Source organism: Mustela putorius, unplaced genomic scaffold, assembly GCF_011764305.1.
Source record: "Mustela putorius furo isolate JIRA1106 unplaced genomic scaffold, ASM1176430v1.1 tig00000831_pilon_pilon_pilon, whole genome shotgun sequence".
In the NCBI taxonomy this organism is placed as follows: Eukaryota; Metazoa; Chordata; class Mammalia; order Carnivora; family Mustelidae; genus Mustela; species Mustela putorius.
The window spans coordinates 145,807-167,322 of NW_025421490.1; the positions used below are offsets into that span (position 1 = coordinate 145,807).

The 21,516-nt window shown below is 48.1% G+C and overlaps 1 protein-coding gene across 5 annotated transcripts in view; it reads left to right on the forward strand.

The window, feature by feature from the left end:
• The window catches only part of JARID2 (jumonji and AT-rich interaction domain containing 2), a 254,648-nt gene that overhangs the window by 144,622 nt on the left and 88,510 nt on the right, over positions 1–21,516 (forward strand). For 4 of the 5 annotated variants that reach the window (XM_045085040.1, XM_045085041.1, XM_045085042.1 and 1 more), the window contains one exon: positions 5,308–5,449. The exons of the other annotated variant lie outside the window; for it this stretch is intronic. Coding sequence is in view for 2 of the 4 variants with exons in the window: in XM_045085042.1 (XP_044940977.1) it covers positions 5,308–5,449 (142 nt within the window). In the remaining 2 variants the exon portion in view is untranslated. The remainder of the gene's footprint in view (positions 1–5,307; positions 5,450–21,516) is intronic. 5 annotated transcript variants of the gene reach the window in all.

Below are 21,516 nucleotides of genomic sequence, written 5' to 3' on the forward strand. Positions count from 1 at the left end.
CTCTCTTTGGATGCTTGACTGTTTAATATGTAATGTGATACCTTGTCTCCCAGTGACGGGGTGACAGACGGGTATTGGCTGTATAATACAGAATTACCTTTTGTGTATCTCTTCTACAACAAAGCCAAATCCATTGGCTCTCCCTAATATGCTAATACGTTTGGTGGGCTCCAGATGTTTTGGAAGCTAGGGAATCGCTTCAAGGTCTCCTTATTTTATTTATTTTTTTCCCCCTTTGCGCGAATCCATCTTGAGGTACTGCTTTTTGTGAAACAGAGGGGTTCAATTTCTCCCCCCCCCTCTTAGTTCTGTATTCTGTCATGTACGTGGAGCTAATGGGAAGGCTGATGAAACTTCTTTGTGTCTAAAACATGGAATTACAAGGGCTGCACATTCTAAGTGTGTGTGTGTGTGTGTGTGTGTGTGTTCCAGTGTTAGAAAAAGATTCCCTTCTCTCTCAATGTCAGTATTCTGAAATCCGTAGCCCCTGTCAGTTGCTTAAGCTGGAGTTCTGGAGCTAAGGGTCCCTTGGCCTTGTTAATAAACTAGCCCCCCTCCTTCTAATGTGAAGGCAAGAGGGAGCTGAGGCTCCTACATCTCCAGTCTTCCAGGGACAGGAAATCTTCTTACCCGCTTGCTGCTGCTGCTGCTGCTCCAGGCTTAGAAAAGAAGCCAGTTTGGTGTGTTGCCTTGAATGGAGAGCCTTTTCATTTTTTGCTAATTTTGGAGATGGGCTAAAGGGCCCCAGAATGTGCTGGCCCGGTTCTGTTGTACTGGATTCTTTTGGGCGTTCTCAGCCTGTGAGGACGGGCACTGCTGCCTGCGGTGGCCAGGTGGTCTCAGGCCTGGGACACGCTGCCCCTGGGACACGCTGCCCCTGTCCACCCCTGGTGGCTAGCCAAGGTTGCAGGCAGGCCCCAAGCTGCCTTCCCCCACAGTGGTTTGGGATTTTCAGCTCATATTTATTGCTTTTGTGAAAGACAATAGACGTGGCTTAATTTAAGTTCAACCTACTGAATATTAATAGAGGGGAACAATTGCTCATGTGGGGAAAACGGGATCTTTGGGCCATTCAATTTTCTCCGTGTAACCTCCTCTCCCAGCGAAGGTTCGTGGTGATCAGGGGAGGGGGGTTGGGAAAAGAAAATGAGCTCATGTGTTTGAAGGAGGGGACGCCGTTCCGTTATTTCTCATCGACTAAAAAGAATAATTGAAAAAATTGATGGCAGGGCTTTGTTAGTGAGAAGAAAAGGCAACACGCATTAGCTTGTCTCCTTTTCTGGTAATGGCTCTTCTGCCCTGTGGCATCCTAGTCCATCTTGCTGACCTGGCTCTTCCGGATTGAGCAGGTAGTAGGAGTTGGACTAAAACATTCAGGATGAAATAAGGTAGCTAGTACAGGGGAGGTGTGAGAGTGGGCTGGGTGGGGAGAGCCAGGTGGAAGCGGACATGCCTTTGTCCAACCCTGTAGACTGCCTCACTAAAGATGAATGTAAGTATTCTCTCTACAGGGCGGGGGTCTTCAAACTGCAGAAGCATACCGCGTGCAGAACAGATGGGTCTTGCCCCTTAGGCCGCGAAAAACTGAGTTCCTTCAGTTTGCATTGACAGGCACTGAGTGCCTCTGTGTGGGCCCCAGTTTTACTAATCTGGAAAGCAGACCGTCCTTGCTAATCTTCGGAAGAGAGGAAACCTTGGAGCTCTCTGGAGATACCATTAGTCCGGTGGAGGGCTTGGGGCAGTGGACCCAGCACTACTTTCAGTGGTTTTCATGTAGCTCAAGCACGCCTGAAGGTGGGTTCGTAGAGCATCCTGCCTGCTTCTGTCTCCCCCGCGAGCCTCAGTGAGCTCACGTACAATCAGTTCAGTTTCGGTTTCCTTGTAAAATTGCACAGTCCAGTTTCCCTGAATTTGCACATTGGACAGTTGAGTTCTGGAGGGGAGAACCATCCTGTGCCTTTTTACTTTTTACATTGATGCCTCTTAGAGATGCCCCTAGTGTGTTGCTTTTTTTCCCCCTGAGTTTGTCATTAACCGACTCCTTGGAGCTTTGCGATAAGCTGTGTACGCAATCTTCTTTGCCTTCCCAAAATCCCTGGTAAAAAATAGAAGAATGTCCCAAGAGAACTTTGTGTTTCGGGTGCCTGCCTTTCATTGAGGTCGTCATAAATGGCGCCATCAGAATTGGTTTCCTCCCCTCTGCTTCACACTTGGCCCTGAGCGTGCTGGTGTCTTCAGGTCTCCCCCTGCCTTGAACCTGGCTTTGCCCTCGGGTGATGGTTCTCAAGATGTTCCCCGGACCAGTCCAGGCCGCGTCGGCAGCACGTGCAAACCCGTTAGACTAGGACACGCTGGGGGTGACGGGGTCTCGGGGACTGTGTTTGGACCAGTGATTGTGATTCAAGCTTCAGTTTGAGAATCTGCGGAGATCATTCTTGTCAGAAGGGCAGGCAGGCCCATGTAGCTCGTCGCTGAAGAGCTTTACTCTTCTTTGCTAACTCGCTCGCTCACGCGGGCCGCTTCTTCCTGCAGCAGATACACCCGGAAGATCGTGGCACGTACCGAACGGCACGGCAGTGTGTCTGCCCCAGCTTCACCCGACGGCACGTGGTCCTTGCTTGTTTCCTCCTCCATCCAAGGTCCGCTTCAAAACCAGCCCCTCCCCCTTCACTACCACCATCCCCCGTTTTTGGCTTTGGTTTTCTAGGTTTCTCATTTTTATCGCAAGCGTGTTGGCGTCGCTGATTCACGTTCCCTGGGTCTCTCTCTGTTGTTTTCTCCCTGCCCTCCCAAGGGCAAGGCTGCTTCTTTGCACATACTAGCCGATTCACCCTGTGTGCTCATCGCGCTCCCTCCTCACTGGAATTTAGGTTTTGTTTGATTGTGCCTGTATCCCCAGGGTCCTGGCATATGGTAGGTGTTAAGAAAATGAACAGATGATATAAAGCTTAAAAAAATTAAGAAAAAAGCATGGATGAACTCCCATTCTTTCCTTCTCTCTTGCTTTATTCTCCTTTGTGTGCTTCTGGACTGTTGGAAAACATGATCTCAGCCAAGAGTGAGCCTCTCCCTCTCTGCCTCATCAGTGTTACATGTGGTTCTAGAATCCGTTTTTATTTTGGACTGCCCGTCCTTTCCGAGCGTGGCCTCTCCCTCGTCTCTTCTCACTTGGGCGGCTTCTCTCCCTGGCCCAGTTCCTTCACCTCTAGCGCCGCCTGCACCCATCCTGCTCTTTTCCAGAGGCTTTCTTCCCACCCTGCGACCTTACCGAAGCGTTCTAGGTCATTTTATGTAGTTAATAACGGTCTATTACGTAGGTTTAGTTTTCTAGAGCTCCACGAAATAACCTAAAGGCAGGGAAGATGAATTTTCATAGAATTGACTCAACCCCAAGGATCTGTTCAAAAATGTTTCAAAAATTAATCAATACAAAATGACCGGTCCGTTCTCAGTTGATTAAAAATAAAAGAAATAATTCATTTCCTCTGTGCACCAGCTGGATTTCAGATACTTAAGAGCTGCGCGGAATGGGGGCGCCTGGGTGGCTCAGGTGGTTAAGCGTGCGACTCCTGGTTTCAGTTCAGGTCATGATCTTGTGGTCATGAGATCGAGCCCTGCGTTGGGCTCTGTGCTGAGCATGGAGCTTGCTTAAGATTTCTCTCTCTCCCTATGTCCCCTCCCTCCACCTCAAAAAAAAAAAAAACAAAAAAAAACAAAACACCACACACATTAAAAAGAATAGCTACATGGGACTTGTGGCTCTAGTAGTGGGTGACATGGACTGTGCCTCTACCCGTAGACTCTGGCTTCCATGCAGTTCGTGTTTCCTTTTGACCTCATGGTGTAAACTGCCCACGTTTTTTCTCTCTCGGGGAAGATGTGTATGTTTTCACTTCCGTTTTTGCAACCCTGCCCCCCAGAAGCTGCACGTCTCGGTGATAGCCACGGGCCTTACTGCACCACAGTGGCTTCCCGGCGTTCTGGTATTACTCCTCCTCAGAAAGGAGCTGAAAACGCACAGGCAGGGCAGGGCACGCAAGAGCAGGTTGAGTGTCAGGGTTCGGTTGCCTGATAATCATGTTCTTTCAGGTGACTTTACCAAATACATAGACTCCTGTTACCTCTACAGTGTTAGTGCAACAACAGTCGGAACCAGTCTTAAGTGTCTGAACCAAAAAGGAATTTAATACAGGGAATTCACTGCTCACGGAGTTGGTGGAAATGTTGCAAGGATGGAAATCAAGGGGCCACACTATACTTTGTGTGGCTGTGAAAATGGAGATCCTGTGTAGGCATTCCTGCGGATTCCCAGCTTCTGATGCCCACGCGACTGGGAAATTGGGGGCCAGTCGCTGCAGACACTTGTGTTGGGGCAAGCTTCCCGTTGGTAGCACTTGAGTTCTATCCAGAATCCTAGATGTGAGCACGTCTCTGCTGGAGGACCAGCTGGCCAGGCTTCTATTCCTCTGTCACCTGTTAGTGGGGCCTCAGTGCTTGTTAAAACACTAACCGTATTCTTTGGCATAGGCTCTACCCTGGGACCTATATCCAGTTCCCTTACTTAGCAGGACATCCTGGAGCCCCAGGACTCCCTCTTCTGCGTGGTGACCTCATACATGCAGGTCCTAGAGAGGCATTGTCCTTTGAGATCATCAGAGGCAAATGTGACTTGTCTAATATAACGGGTTACTATGAAGAGGAAGTTGTATAGTAGGATTTCTAGTTAACAACGTAAACTATGGCTCTAAAATGATGCTTTCTGCTTTCTCTTGTCTGGTTCCTGAAGCCAGTTTCTAAAAGGATTTCAGCTTCTTTCTTTTCTTTCTTTTTTTTAAAAAAGATTTATTTTTAACACCCCCCCCCCAACGTGGGGTTCAAACTCAAAACCCCAAGAACAAGAGTTGTACGCTCCACCTACTGAGCCAGCCAGGCGCCCCAGGATTTCAGTGTTTCTCGTGTACATCTGTTAGCCTTTGAAGGTTGACTAGTTCGAATTGGTAACACACGAGGTGCCTTTCTTCCTCGCCCAAGCCCTGAGAGATGTTTGTGTATGTCAATAAGAACCCTGTAAAGTCTGTGAACGGTTATAGAATCCCGCCGGCATTTCGTACTGTCGAAATGATTTCCTAGGGCTTAGGTAGGATGAGGTGTCCCACCCAGAAGGGGGAGGGCACCTGTGCACCTTCTAATCCTCTTCTTTGCAAATTCTGGTCCCGCCTCACCAGCCATGGCGTAGGGGTAACTGTGGTAAAGTGCTGCTTCCTGTGTCATGTGTTTTAAGTCTTTGTCCCCTTTTCTCACCTGTAGGGCTCCTTGGTAATGGCCAGTCTAAGGGATTAGGACCAGCGTCAGAACAGTCAGAGAATGAGAAGGACGATGCATCCCAAGTGTCCTCTGCTAGCAACGATGTTAGTTCTTCAGATTTTGAAGAAGGGCCGTCGAGGAAAAGGTTAGTACCCAAGGCTGAAAATGCTGGTGCCTTAAACCAGGGACGCCAGTGTTTGCCCCAGGGGAGCCGGCTCAGGCCCACCTCCCCAGGCTCCTGGTTTTCAGAGAGGAGCCTGCCATCTGGAGGTTCCCTGTCTCAGGTCCCGGTCTCTAAACGTGGTCCGCTCACTGACCTTAAAAACAAACACCCCCGAACATGCCCTGGGCCAGACAGAGCCTGTTCCTGCCCTCAGCTCTGGCCACGGTGTTGCCAGCTTGTAACTCCTGTCCGCTGCGATCATTTTAAGTGACTCTCCTCGGATTCTGGAGTCCATTTGGTGGTATTTCGGTGTCTGCAGACCGCTGTTCCTAAAAATGTTGAATTAAAATGCGGTGTTTCTGAACAGTGTCCCTCCTCAGGAAAACAGATCGGTGTGGGGTTTTCACCCTGGCGCCGGTGGAGGAATTGTTCCTAAAACGTAATTTACCAGTTTTTTTTTTTTTTTTTTCCTCTTGTTTAAAATGACTTTCCTAAATAAGCTTGAGCGTTTGATAGGGAAGTTGGCTATGGGAGTTGGATAAAGTTTGTGGCTTCACGGTCAAACAGCAGTGACCTTATATCATGCTGCTTGTAAATGGGGTGTTTTAAAACCAAAAATACAAAAACAGAAAAACCCTTGCTGGTCGTCTGCCTGATTTTGTACCTCACGTGTTGTGCTCCTCACCTCCCACCCCTTTCTAGAAATTACATTCAGTTTCCACCCCCGCCCCCCTATACTGGAGGTGTTCCTGGATGACTAGATGAATGACTTTTTCTTAGAACCTGGTAGTGCGAGAGGTTGGGGAAAAGAAAAAAGAAAAATCCCTTGGCCTGGCTGCTGCTGTGTACTTTCTCCAGAATTCTAGTTACCCTCTGGAAATTGTCTAGATGCATATATCTGCTGAACTACTGAGTCTAGTGGAAATTAAGAGGAAAGGATCGGATTAGCCATGCGTTAGGTGTTTTAAGATCCTTAACAAAGCTCGACTTTGGTCTGGAACTGGAGACGATCGCTCAGTCTTAGTTTATTTTCTACCATCATGCCGTGTCTTCATTTAGAAAACCCAGAATACAATTTCCTCTTAATTTCTCAGTGCTGTGTCTCAGAAGAGGTCTCAGATTCGTGGATAGTCAGCAAGCCTACGGATGTAGGGTCTGCAAGTGTCCTGGGCCTTGTAGGTTCGTCTCTTTAAAAGGCCCTCGGGTGAGTGTCTCAATGACAAGTCTGTCAGGTTTCTGATACTTGCTTGCCGCAAACATTCGCTTGTTCCCAGTTGGAAAAATGCATCCTCGCAAGAGAGGGAGGTCAAGGGTATGTGTTAGAAATCCCATCAGTAAATAGGTTGGTAACTGTAATGATACTGTCTGTGCTTCCAAACATGGGTGGGTGGTCATACCTCTGGCATTGTCTTTCATCTCCATTTAGGGTGCAAAATTCTGAGTGTGGTTGGGCATGTTAGCACCTGGTCCTTAAGCTGCATGGCCGTCAGTTCCCCCCAAGGGGTGTGCCCCCCACCCCAATCCTGCCAGCGAGGGGGTGCCATGACCGACATCTGTATGGCTTCATTCTCTCAGGGTGTGTGTGGGGGTGCTGGCCCTTCACCCCTGACTCCCGAGTGCCTTTCTTTGTTGACCGTGCGAATGGCTTCCTCTTCACACGCTGCTGTGTTGGTGAGTGGCAGCTGTGTGCACATCGGTCATTTAACTTCTGTCTCCAGGATAGTGGAAAAGAGAAATTTTGTTCAGGATGACTCTAAGAAAAATGTAATTGTTTCTAATCTGTTTTAATTAGTTTGTCAAGTACCTTGTTTTACTGAATCAAGGATTCACAGCAGCATTTTACGTGTTTATATTCACTCTCCACCAGGGAAATCATCAGGGACATAATGTAGGTTACGGTTCGACAGGTTGGGCTAGATGGAGGGCTGGTCTGAGGTGGCCTGGATGTTACAGGAGGAGGGTTTTGGAGTTTACAAGTAACTAGGGAAGTTAGGGCTAAGATTTCTTGCAGTGTTGTAGGGTATGTAGCAAATAGAAAACAATAAACTTTTTTTTGAAAGGGAGGGCGGGGGAGTGGGAGAGAGACCATCTTAAGCAGGCTCCACGTCCATCACAGAGCCTGACAGGGACTCGATCTCACGACCTGTGATCATGACCTGAGCCGAGATTAAGAGTTGATACTTGACTGACTGAGCCACTCAGCTGCCCCCCAAGTAATCAGTTTTAATAATTTGGCTCTTAAAGAGCTCACTGTTTTGATCCTTAGTATTGAGTAGAAATTGGTATGAACCCTGCCTTCTAATGCATGTTGTAAGAACTGAGATCTGAATTCCTGGGGCTTTGTCAGTGCCTTGCCAGAAGGAGTGGTCAGCCTTCCTTCTTCTTAGTTGTTTTAGACCTCTTGTAATCTGTTGGGGGGTGTCTCTGCCCTGCGGATGATGATGTCAGACCCAGAGTATCTACCTAAAGTGGTCAGTTCAAAATGTCGCTTAGAGCATTGTTGAGACGTTGCTTTTAACCTTGTGCTTGCAGTTCCCTGAGCATCACGTGTGTACACCTGAGAGGACTGTATCTTCTGATTGACCCCTTGCGTTCTTGGTAGGCATTTAGACTGGGGGACAGAACCCTGGATCCTAAAATTGCAGGGCTGTGATTTATGTCTTTGCTCTGGACTGAGCATTCTTTGTTCTCTAGGAATTGCTAGCCATTCTTGTACAGTTCATTGCTGTTCCTAAATATATGGTTTTTAGGATCACCAGTTAATAGGCGTTTTCTCTTGGGAGTGGTGGAAAGAGGGAATTTGCGTTCAACAAAATATTAAAATACGAGTTGTAGACTGTGCAGCCTTTGCCTTGGGTTTCCAACCTAGAAATCAAAGCAGTTCCATTTTCCGATGCTGGTCTTGTGTTTTGTGAGTCTTCAGCCCAAACATCTCGTGTGTTTGCAAAGTGTTACTTTCCTATGGGAAACCCCCTAAGCTATGTTTGGGGCCATTGTACTTGGTGCCGTTGGTGTACTGGACGTCGGGGATTTTTTTTTTTTTTTTTTAAATAAAACGCAGAAAGCAGTAGAATCCAGAGTTCTGTAGCATTTATTTTTCTTTATTGAGGCAAAAGTGAAAGTTATCTTTTTACCTAGCCATGAAAAGGACATCTTCTGAAATTGTTGTTCACTCTTGGTGAAAGGAAAAGCTGCTCTCTCTACAAGCTCTTGTCCTGTGTGGTGGACATTGTATCCCTGCCCCTGGAGATTGGGAGGAACTCCGTGCTGGTGGGAGTTCTTAAGTGTTGATTTTCCTTTTCTTTTGATCATTGGGGTAAATGATATCAGAAGCAAATTGTTACATTAACATAATATTACTGTTCAAATGGAAATGTCCTAAAGACTTTGACCCTGGAATCAGCTCCTTCTGAATTTGGTGGTGGCCATGCCTAGCTAGCTGCTTACCCTCATCCTCTTGCTACACTCACATGGCCTCTCTTGTCACACTTGACTCATAAAACTCGGGTTTCCTGCAAGAAATACTGATGTGTTTTCAGGAAGCCAAATGGACAGATTCTGTCAGTCAGGTGTGGATAGACTGAGCAACTCCAGAATGATGGTTTGGGGCAGAGGGATTACCTGTTGGGCTGGTGGAAAGGAAGAAGGTAAGGTGGTGTACAAAGTTGGCATGATGGTCACTGACTGACTGATTGATTGCATTATTTAGAGCAACTGTGGGTGAGCAGGAGAGGGAGGAGCAGAGGCAGAGGGAGAAAGAGAACCTTAAGCAGGTGCCATGCCCAGCGCAGACCCCATAGCAGGCCTCCATCTCAGGACCCTGAATTTGTGACCTGAGCTGAAATCAAGAGTCAGGCACTTAACGACTAAGCCACCCAGGTGCCGTGCCAGGTGCCGTGCGCACACCCCCCGCGTCGTTTGCTTTTAAATGCAAGTAAATGGAAGATCTGAAATGCATGGGTTGAAAGGGGTCTTGACCAGATATATAGAAAGATTAACTGTGTCTGTATATTTTACTTTGTCTTTGGCTGAAGGGAATAAGCAGGAAAAATAAAATGACAGTGGTAGTTTTTAGGGATGTGTCAAGGGGATCTGATCTTTGGTGTAATGGTTAACGGTATGCGCAGGAGCTGGACAGTGTGGCATCTTACTGTGGCTCACCATCTGCCTATCCTGTGCGCTTGCGCGGGTTCTGTAGCATCACTGGGCCTCGTTTCCTGATGTGTTACGGTGTCTGCAAAGTTGTAAGCGCCTCGTGGTGGTCTTGTGCACTGAACGAGCGAGGTGAGTTACGAAGGGCGGGCAGGTGTGTGTGTGGGGGACTGCCCATTAGATATTATTATTATTAGCCTGCCCATTAGATATTATTATTATTAGCTGTGCTCACAGAGTGTGACCATGAATTTCCTGTGTCTGAGCATGCACATTTATTGGGGACTTCTCAAATGTGTTTTAGAGGAGTTTTGATTTATACAAATTTTGATTTGTGTTTTTGTCCACACCCTCTGCGGGCAGATGGAAAAGTGTAGTTGTGTGCCCCTCCTCTGAAGTCACTGAGTCACAGGAAGGACCTTAGTGGCACACAGCGTGAGTCCTCGTGGCCCCCCCGCCCCCCGCCGTGGGTGTAACCAGGTTAATTACTTGCATGGAGCAGTCAGGAGTGAGAGGAGGTTCAAGTTCGTGATGGTGGGCTGTCCGCGAGCAGATTCTGTTTCAGCTGTGTGCTCATTAGTCATCATTTCACCTTGCGGGGGAGAGGGGGCTATTTTGCTAGTACTTACTGCTAAAATCCCTGCCTTACTTTGGAGGGGAAAAAAAAACCTTCAAGAGAATCTAGTGAAAAAGTACAGACACCGTTTTTGCAGGGGCCTACTTGCTTTCTTGTTTAAGAGTGGCGGTGTCTTTGACCATGGAAAGAGCACTGTGTTTTTGTTTGTTTGTTAGAATTAATTTTTTTTTTTTTTTTGAGGACTGTGTTTAAAGATGGTCCCATTCTAGTGGATTTGGGTTTTGAATTTGGAGAATCAACTTTTTTTTTTTTTTTTTTAAGATTTTAAAATTTATTTCAGAGAGAGAGAGAAGCACAGGTGTGTGAGAGCGCAAGCCAAGGGGCAGAGGCAGAGGGAGCAGCAGACTCCCCGCTGAGCAGGGTCCCTCCCTTTGTGGGGCTCCATCCCAGGACCCCGCGATCATGAGCTGAGCTGAAGGTGGACGCCCAACCGATTGAGCCACCCAGGCGCCCCTCACTGTGAACATTCGTAAAAACAAAATTTTAAAAGTCTAAATGTTTGTTCCCCTTAACAAAATGCATTAATAGTCTAGTGCAATGTTAAACGTACTGGTTTGTTTTGCTTTGAATCCTGGCAGCAATAGCCACAAACTACTTTAGATCTATTTCTCTTAAGTTTTGGTTAAGATTTAGACTTCTTCACAGACCAGAGTGTTATGGGCTGTTTTGCTGGTAACACCTTGAAGACAATTTTACAAATTAGAGTTTAGTACTGTTCTGCAGCTGTCGTGACCGAAACAGTCTCTACAGGGAGTGAAGAAGGGGCAGAATGGCGGAGCGGGATATTCTGTGGGACCCTTCGTGTAACCACATCAGAGGATTGTGGAATTACTATTATTATTTTTTAAAGATTTTATTTATTTATTTGACAGACAGAGATCACAAGTAGGCAGAGAGGCAGACAGAGAGAGGAGGAAGCAGGCTCCCTGCTGAGGAGAGACCCTGATGTGGGACCTGATCCCAGGACCTTGAGATCATGACCTGAGCTGAAGACAGAGGCTTAACACACTGAGCCACCCAGGTGCCCCAGGATTATGGAATTAAAGACAAAGTAAATGTAGATGTGGCAGGCCTATCTGCTCCTCTCCCCACCCCAATTTACCTAAATGGTTATCCTCACTGGTGCTTTTCTATTCCTTCTTCTAGATCTTTCTTTCCAGGATCTTTCTTTTGCCTGAAAGGACTTCGATACAGTTTTGTTTTTGTTTTTAAATACTTCCAATTACAGGTTTGTTAGGGTGGATGAATCTCTTGGCTTTATGTGTCTGCAGAAGTTTTTATTTTCCCCTCATTTAAAATACGTTTATATTTATGAGAATTGTAGTCATAGGACCACATGTACTTGTAAGAAATTTACCTTGATCTTGGGGTTCCTGGGTGGCTCAGTGGGTCGGGGCCTCTGCCTTTGGCTTGGGTCATGATCCCAGGGTCCTGGAATTGAGCCCCGCATCGGGCTCTCTGCTCGGTGGGGAGCCTGCTTCCCCTCTCTCTTGGCCTGCCTCTCTGCCTACTTGTGATCTCTCTCTCTGTCAAATACATAAAAAATATTTAAAAAATTACCTTGATCTTTAAAAGGTCTTTTGCTCATTACAGAATTTGAGGGTGTTATCTAAAAATGCTGTGGTAGGCACAGGCACATCACTCAGCTGTCCCTGCCTTGCACTGTTTCCAATAAGAAGTCTGCTGTCACGCTTAACTTTAAGAACATATCCTTTTCCTTAGTCTCCTTTCTTTCTTTCTTTTCTTTTTTTTTTTTTTTTTTTTAAGATTTATTTATTTCAGAGGGAGGGAGGGGAAGTGGACTTTCTGCTGATCTTGGACCCCGATGCTGGGCCCCTGAGCCAAAGCAAGAGTCAGGGGCTCAACTGACTGAGCCACCCAGTTGCCCCTTCCCTGATCTACCATTTTTTTTTTTTTTTGGTCCCTGTTACCATGTCCATTGGTGTCACTTATTTTTCTCATGATGCCAGTTCATTGAGCTGCTGCTTAGTTCTATTGATTTCACCATTTTGGGAAAAATTGGAGGCATTATCTCTGCAGATACTTTTTTAGTGTGTGTGCTTCTTTTCCCCTTGAGGGATTTCAGTTGGATAAATATTTGGCTTCTTGACATTGAGCCGCAGCACCTCGGTGCTGCTTATTTTATCCTACTCTCTCTCCCCCCATCCCATTCTGTTTTAGGTAGTGGCTCTCTCAGATCTGCAGAGGTATATTTTTCTTTAACCTCAGATTGCTCATGACTAAGAAAGCCTTGACGCAATGTAATGTTTTTACCTACAGAAATTAGAGTTTGGTCTGTGTGATCCGCAGTGCTTGTCCTGACGTGGTTTTTGCTCTGCCTTCTTGAACACACGGAATCCAGTTACAGTAGAGGATTTAGTCCACTGGTCTGCTAATTCTTTTACCTGTGCTATTTATGGATCTGTTTTGGATTGACTCCCATCCCTCCTCGCTAGTGGCCCTATTTTCCTGCTCTTGTGCTCTCGCCCTGAGAACTTTGCATTGGATGCCAGGCCTTGTTCATTTCCCTTTGGGTACTGGATGTGTTTGTATTTCTCTGTCTAGAGCATTGCTCTGAGGTGTGATTGAGTTTGGAGGAAGCATTTGGGTCCTTCTGGATCGTGGCTTTTCAGCTTTGTTGAGTAGAGCCAGAGAAGTGTTTGGTGTAGGGTTAAGTTTTTCCCAGTGCTCAGGCGAAACCTGGAAGAGTCCTTGCTGGCCTGTTAATCAGGAGGTTTACCATTTTGGCCAGTAGGTACAGGCATAGTTCCTGGCCATGTGTGGGATTCGGGGATGGTTCCCTCCAGTCCTTCCTGCATATCTCCTTGGGTAGATTTCCTCGCTAGTGGCTGTGAGTACCCCATGAAGTAGTGAGGAGGTTCTAGAGTTTTTTGTGTGGCCCTTGCCGGTACCCTGCCTTACAGATTCTGCTCAATACCTCCAAACCTCAGCGCCTTCTCCTTAATTAGATTCCTCTGAACCCTGTCTGAATTTCCCCTCCCTGGGCTGTGGCCTGGAAATTCTCCTGGGGCTGTGAACTCCCCAAACCCTTTCCATCTTTCAGGGATCAAGTGCTTTGTGGTCTGATGTCCGTTGTCTCATGTCAATTTTTGGTTTCATTCAAGCTGGAAGTCTGTTTTGGCTCTACTGCTCCTCTGTTCTTTGAATGTTGAATGAGCGGGAGAAGGAGACCACCAGGAATCCTGGCTAACGAGCCCGTTTGTACTTGATCTTAGCCTGGACCCTAACCTTTCCATTTAGTTTTGTTACGCAGTTGGCTTTCTTCTTCTCATGACTAAGGAAGCCTTGACGCAATGTAAGAACATCTGAAAATAAAGAAGCAATTGACCTATAAATAGAAAGTCCCCACTCTACAAGAAAGCGTGTGACTCTTAGAAATACTTCAGTCTCTTTGAAGTTCCAGAACCTCTGTTTCTAAAAGAGGAAGAACTGCTGCTTAGTGAATAGAACATACTGTGCTAATAAATCTTACCTTCATCCTAAGGAAACACTTGGAAGGGTTTTTGTTTGTTTGTTTGTTTTAAATTATTTTCGAGTTTATTTTTTAGAGAGGAGAGGGAGCAGGTGGGGAGTGGCGGAGAGGGCGGGAGGGTCAGAAGCAAGTTGCATGCTCCGCACGGACCCCGACACGGGCTCCATCTCACGAGCCTGAGATCATGACCTGACATGAAACCAAGAGCTGGATCTCAGCTGACTGAGCCACCCAGGCGCCCCACCTCTTGAGGGTTTCCTTACCCCTGCTTTATAGCCAAGTCCACCAATGTTGAAAATACTTGACTAGTGACCCATTTCTTATAAGTAACAAGGGCAGGATTTGAATACACGTCTTCATATCTGTAATGCCTGGACTTTTACATTATACCACGTCCACTTCTTTTGGGGACATAAACTGTAGCTCTGATTCTTTCAGGCACTTCTGGGACAGACAAATTCCAGAAACACCCTTTGGGCCCGTGGCACCTGGCTTGGTGAACCCAACCATGGCTGGGTCACAGCTTCACTTTCTTCCTCGGCCAAGCACCTTTGTGCAGCGCACTCTCCTTGGGGTCCCCCAGATCGTAGGACTCTAGTATATGTTCTCTCCTTGGCCACGTGTTTGCATTCCTTCTTGAATAAAATAAATTTTTTTCTGCATTGCAAACCAAGCAGTAAATAGAAAGGTAGGGAGAAGGGGAAGCTTTAGCTTCTCTTGAGTAAAACACATTTTGCTCTCGAAGTCCTCTATGGTGTCCTCCAGTATTAGAGGTTAGAGGTCATTCCCAAGGGCACTGGGGAGAGGTCAGTCCTGGATGGGACACCATTTAGGACCAAGCTGACTGTTCCTTTCAGGTAGCTGTTCCAGACAGATCTGTGATTACTTTGTGGCTTCATTGGCTTGTGCCTGTGTTCCTCTGGGAGAATAATACTTTTTTATGTGACTTTTCATTAGTTTGGCTGGAGTAGGTGGGGTCCGAGGGGCAAGACTTAAAACACTGGCTCACCTCATGGTGTCTATTTAGGGATGAACTTCCCCTTTCTTACAGTTCAGGTTTGGAAGGGGGGTTTGTATCTGTTCTCTCTTCCTACCTTAACCTCGATCTTAAGGTTTTCCCAGGTGAAAGGATCACCATGGCAAAGCCAAGGGTCAGAGGTCTTAACGTGGAGTCGTGGAGAGCTACGAGACCATTTCTGACAGTGCCTGAGATTCTCGCTGGCGGAAGCTCACACACGATCTGTTCACTGCAGGAGAGCGTGGGCCACTCACCCACGTTCTCGCGGTTTGGTTCTTCCCCTGCAGTCACATCCCTGGACTCCCGTTCAGCTCTCTGATGACTCTCGTGAGGTCTCTTGCCTGCCCTCCCTCTAACGCGTGGTGCTGGTTGTCTCTATTAAAGAGGGACACCCCCCCCCCCCCCCCCCCCGCCTGGCTGCAGGCTACCATCTGCAGAACAAAGGAAGCTGCTGTAATGAAACTGCCATCTGACTGGTTTTGTGCATGAAACTATTTATGGGCACTTCACGGGGTTCCCCATTCCCCCTTCCGATCCTAGAATATTCATGACTTGTCGGAGTACTATTTAGGTGGCAGGACAGAGGCTTACAAGACCATCTTCCAAATCCTGCTCTCACCCATGGAAGCATCTTGGGTCTGTCCTTGTGTGTATACACACGCACATGCGCACACACACACAGCCTGCTTGACTCTGTACGTCAATAGCGTCTTTTACCCATGCCTCCTTTACGGGGGCCCAGAGGTGCAGCCGAGTCATCTGTTGGGAGGCAAAGACAGCAGAGGTCTGGGTGGATTTGGGGGTGTGGAGGAAATCCAGAGGGTTTAAGTTGGGGTGGAGTTTGGCCTCATGGAAGAGCATGGGATAAGATGGCACAGGAGGCTCCCAGGAGACTGGTGTTTGGGGGTTTCCTTGATGGAAGATATGCGGGTCGATGAGTTTGGTTTAAATGGCAGAATGGACTACCGGTTCCCTTCGGAATCTTCTTCTGTCCTTCCAGCCTGGGTGTCTAGCTGAAGAAGAGGCACCGTGTTAGTCCCTAGCCGGGACACTGGAGCTGAGAGTGTCTACTTGACTTCGTCTTGCGCTATGCACCTGTGTCTCATCCTGGGCCGGATACCTGGGATGCGGAGTGGGGGCATGGTTGGCGCTGGACTCCTTCTGGCTCCATCAGCTTGCAAGTCCAAAGGAGTGGTCGAAGGGGGTGGGGAATAAGTGGTAGAGGGCACTGTTCACTTTGGGCATGTCTGTCCCTTTCGGGGTTCCTTGTCTTTGGGTGCGTCTCTTTATCTGTGTACTCAGGGTACTTCCTGTCCATGGAGCACCTTTCTGCTGCTTCTCCTTCCTTTCCTAGTGCCTCCACCTGCTTCCCCTCCTTCTGGGCCATGTGGCTGGGACATGTCGCTGAGCCCACGTACCTGACCTCCCATCTTTCCCTGGCACTGGTTAGCAGGTGCACCCCCAGAACCAGGACTCAGGTGCCTCTGAGCATGGCTGGGTCCCCCACATCCCATGAGGCCTCCCTTCCTGGGACCGCCTTCCATGGCCTTGGTGTCCATGAGGTGTTGCAGACCCACGGATGGCAGTCCCCAGGCCTGGGAAGTCTGTTCGCATCCGTGCCTGACAGCTTCCCGAGTGCAAGGCAGGTGGTACCGGGGTTGAGGCCCTTCTCCCTGAATAATCTCAGATTTTGGTGATTTAAAGTAGAACATGTTTTCCTGGCACAGTCTTCTAATGAGGCCCTTGACTAGAAATTGGAGGAGAGATAAATTGGAGATTGTAGAATCCTATAGATGGGGTGCAAATCCCAATTTTTCCTCTTAGCTCGCTATGTGAGAGTCAGTCCCCCAGCAGAGTACCCCCTTTGCGAGGGGCTATGACGAACCCTTAATCTAACACTTGACATGCTTACAGTGTTTGTGTAGGTGCAAGTGGAGTGCTGGCCACCGCTTTCGGTCCTTTACATACATGAGCCCATTTAATTCTCCATAGCAGACTCTGCGGGATAGGTCTTTTATCATCTGCCCATTTTACCAGTGGGCCACAGAGGAGTACACTGGGCACGAGAGACACAGAGCTCCTGGCACGTGGTCGGGACTCTGTAAATGGTCTCTGTCCACCTTGAGTAAATTCGTGAAGAGCCCCCCACGGAGGACTGCTGATGGAGAGAAAAGGAAGAATTGTGTTTTTGAAGGTTTTTGAGCGGCCTAAAAAATCTGCCTTCTGGGCAAAGCCATCCCGTTTTCACTCTTGGAGGAGTGTGACCCTCGAGGAAGGCGTGTCCTGAGGTGCCAATTCTTCAGCGTTCAAGGTGTTTGCTGGGTCCTGCGACGGATCTAAAAGAGGGTTCATGAAGCCCAGTGTGGTGGTCCAGGAGAGCTCCACTCTAGGGACAGGAAACAGCAGCAGATCATCTCAGATGCAATGTGGAGAGTGCCATAGAAGATGTGACCTCCGGGGACACAGGCTGAAGAGTCGATCAGGGCGTGTCTAGGGACATTGGGGCATCCTTAGTAAGGGGACCTGTGCATTGAGCTTTTCTTACCATGGAGAGTGTGTTTTTGGTATGTTCTAGGCCCCATGGTAGCTTCCTGATAGCACATTATAGACCTGTGTGGGTGTCTTCAGCCAAATCATATAATGCAGGGAGAGAGAGGGAGAGACCAAGAAACCGGCCCAGTGCCCAGGGCTCGAGTGACCGGCTGCTGTATGGAGTTGGAGGTACATTAATAACCTGATGGACGCCAGTGTCCCAGGCTAGTGGGCCATAGGAGGAGACCTGCAGAGCAGCAGGAGCCAGCACTCTGAGCCTTGAACCTCTCACTTGCCCTTGGCGGGGAGCTGAGCCTTGACACAGGAAGTGGTCCTTAAGGCTTCGTAGCAGGCTGCTTTTGGAAGGCCTGTGTACTTCTGTGCTTGATCTCCCTGGCTTCACAAGAGGGACTAGGGGAGGGAGGGTTTATTTACTAATTCTTCTTTGAGCTTGAGACCAGAGGGTTTCTTGAAATTTTGAAAAGGCACGTGGGGTGGTTTAGAGGTGGGGCAGTGGGGAGCAGCTTGGCTATCAGGTCCCAGTCTAGTTACTGCTATCTTGTAGAAGCCCTAGAATTGATCTAGTATTCTTATAGTTGATGTAAGAAGTTGCCTGTTGTAAGAGCAGGGCACATCCCACACCTCGTCCCCACCCCTCCCTGGGTGCAGAAATGTCCCACCCGCAAGAGGCCTGCAGAGACCGTGCAGTGGGCTTCAAGGTGGGTGGGCCACCAGGCAGGCTAGCAATGACCAGCAACCCCGGTGGCTCTTAGAATTAAATGAAGTCACCTAGCCCAGCCCTAGGTAGGAGCCTGGTAAGTTTTTAGCATTTGGCTTTTAGCTTTACCGTTGTAGTCCCCAAGTCAGTCTCAGCCAAGATGTGCTCATAGGCACTGAATCTGTGGAATGACTCGCATTTGTTAGTTTCCTTCGCTTCTAGGAGGGGCCACACTCCCTGTGTTCACCTTAGTAAATGAAATATCCTCAACTTGATCTCTTGTCTTGTCTTGTCTTCTCTTCCTTATACCAGAGGAAGAGTTGAGTTAAACATAAGAGGTCCTTGGCTAAGTAAAAGGGAGTGTTGTGTGTGTGGGGTGGGAGTGGAAGGGGGACTCCGTCCTAGTCGAAAGCTGTACTGTTTTCTGTTTTTTATTTTTTTAAGATTTAATTTATTTATTTGACAGAGAGATCACAAGTAGGCAGAGCAGCAGGCAGAGAGAGAGGAGGAAGCAGGCTCCCCGTTGAGCAGAGAGCCCGATGCGATTTGGGCTTAGTCCCAGGATCCTGAGATCATGACCTGAGCCGAAGGCAGAGGCTTAACCCACTGAGCCACCCAGGTGCCCCTGTTTTCTGGTTCTGATCAGAGAGCTTTTAGCATACATTTACTTCGGCTCCATCCAGTCTTGAGTTTCGAAGTCAGCGTGGAATTTCCATTTTTAATTTTGTGTTAAAGCAGCACAGATCTGGCCTGGGAAATTTGGGGTAGGAGTGGTACTTGGAGGTCCGTCCTCTGTAGGAGTCTAAAGCAGGGAGAGCTGTGTCTTTCTGTTCTCGTCCAGCTTACAGTTTCTCTTCATGGTTATTTTTCTGGAATTGCGTATTCAGCTTTTCCTTGGTGAACCTGGGCTCCTCTTAAGGTATTGTTTCCACCAGGTGTGGGATTCTGTCTGGAGAGGTCTTTGTAGATGGCACAGGGAGTCCCCCCAACCCCGCTCCTCCCCGAGGCAGGTGGGAAGCGTGGGGCCCTCCCTGGGTTCAGGTGTGTCCTCTTCAGGGGAACAGGTTGGCCAGCCCGCTTGCTGAAGGCAAATTTTTAGACCCTTGTGGGAGTGGGCAGCTGCCCCTGAAATTTGCTCACAGTTCCAGGCTTCTCGCCACGTTTACTTGTTTCAGAAAAATGGCTTTTGTGAACTTCACCTGAGGCAATGTCCCGACTGCCGTGACCATTTCCTGTTTCCCTTACCCTGGAGAACTGATTGCAGGGATATCACTTCCACCTCCCCTGCAGATTCTGGTCTAGGAGGCTTGTGGTTGCCATGGAAACCAGGGACCAGGCTCTGCCTTCTTCCCGCATCCCTGCTCTTCACAGTCTCTTAAATATGAGCGCGAACATCCATGCATCGAGCTTCTGCCCACTTCCCTTCCGCACCCCAGAGGACAAGTGTAAGCCGCCCCTGATCGCCAAAGCAGTATCTGACCCTCCTGGAGACATTTTTATCAGTCCGGGAGTCCTCCTTGATGAAACTCAGAGAGGGAGGGAACACACAATCCCGGGGTTCTGGTGGGGGTCTCCCCTGCAGGACCCTGGCCTCGGGTTTGTGGGATTTGAAGGCACCTCGGCTGCAAAGGGGGTGATGGCCATTAGTGTCCCTTGTGGTGCACATGGGAGTGCTTATGCACAGGTGGTTAGATCTGGCTTTTGATGCAGAATGTTCCCGGATCTCTCTACCTCCCTTGGCTGCTTGGATGCGAGGAGAGTGTTCTTGAGTACCAAGCACTTCTGCTCCCTCCCTCCCACCGAGGCCCCCCCCCCCGCCCCCATTTTTAGAGCTGGGCGTACTGTGGAGGGTTGGCTGGAGAGATTCTCAAGTACAGGGTAAGGAGGCAGACAGCAGTCTAAATGACTTGTTAGGGAGAGATTTTTGGTCTGCTTCTGCTATTAGAAATGTAAAGAAGAGCTCTTAATCAGAAGTGTGTGTCGTCCCCCCCCCCCCAGCTTCCCCCCTTCCTTGGAATAAGGTAAACACTGGACCAAGAATATTTTCTCTTTTCTTTAGGCTCCATTGCTTTGATTTGCATTTAAGGGGCGTCATCCTCCTATAAAATACCTTGATAGATCTGTGTCCTTAGCTTGGACTGTTCAGAGAATGGGTGTGTAGAGTCTGTGTCCTCAGTGTGGGCAAGGAAGCGGGCCATCTTGCTGCCTCAGTCCTGCTCACTTGTCCTTCAAGCTTTAAAGGGGGTTCGACCCTCCGCTCCCTCCTTGTTTATCTTTGTGTCCCCGAGGGCCTGCAGAGTATCTTGTACGCAACAGATAGAGGAGTGTTTTTGTTGGTGTAAATAAACCACTGCTACCGCTGGCCACATAAACTGTCAGGGGAGGAAGCCTTCCTGGAGGAGGCGTCACACTGGAGAAGCACGTTTCCCTTTTTAGAATCGTCCAGATCGCTCCCCTCCAAGCTGTCCTACTGGGGGTGGGTGCCTGTGTGTGTCTGTGCGCCGTGCGCTTTGGAAGTATTACCCATCGTTGTTTGTTCATCTTTAAAGGGTTAGGAAAGAAAAAACTGGTTGTTTTTGTTTTTGTTTTTTTTCCCGGTAGCGATATAATTTCCTTGTCTCTCTCTCCCCTCCCCGTTTCTCCACCCTTCTTAGTGCTCTTCGGTTCTGTAAATGCTCCCTGGGACCAAAAAAATGGGTTTAGGATATAAGAAAGTTTTTCATTTCACAGCAGGTTCCAGCGGCCTCAGACTAATACAGTATAAGGTCAGTGAATTTCCATCCACCATGATTAATGTGGGATGCCAAGAGAAGGGAGAAATGCCTTCTTGCCTGAAAGCCCTGTGGTTCTTCCTGGGGTGCCAGCTTGAGGTTGGCTGCAGTTTTCTAGTCTCTTTAAATATTTTAAAATATTCAACCTGATCCTCTAATTCCGTGACAATAAATATTCTCTGATGACGATGGTGATAAGCTTTATCTGGCATTCTCTCCTCTTATCTCCTACTCCCAGATTTTGCTTTTCCCCAGAGGTAGAACACGCAGCTTTTTGTGTTCTCCGAAGTTCAGTTTTTGAAGAAAATTTAAAGTTTAAATAGCACACAGGACGACTTGACAGAAAGCGTCCGTAATGTCGAATTAGCACGAATATTAGTTGCTGTTGTCTGCCACATACACGGAGGGAGAACGAAACGTTGAAAAGGAAAACAAAAGCCAGGTCTTACTAAAATGAGTTTTCTGTCCGCGTTCTGCTTGATTTCAGACCGATTCCGAAATGAATGGAGGCCGTGTGAGATGTTGCTTCTTCCGTATGAAGTCTGTTCTATTGAGAATGTAGTCCTGTAGTAGGCCAGGTGCTTTAGTGAATCAAGGAAATTGTTCTCTGAAACTATAATTAAAAAACACACAGAGCTCGCCTTGGCTCTGATGGAGTCGGATGTAAATCTGTGTAGTGCTTACTGGTTATTAGCTGGGGGGAAGGCCAGCTGCTCTAGCCAGGCTGA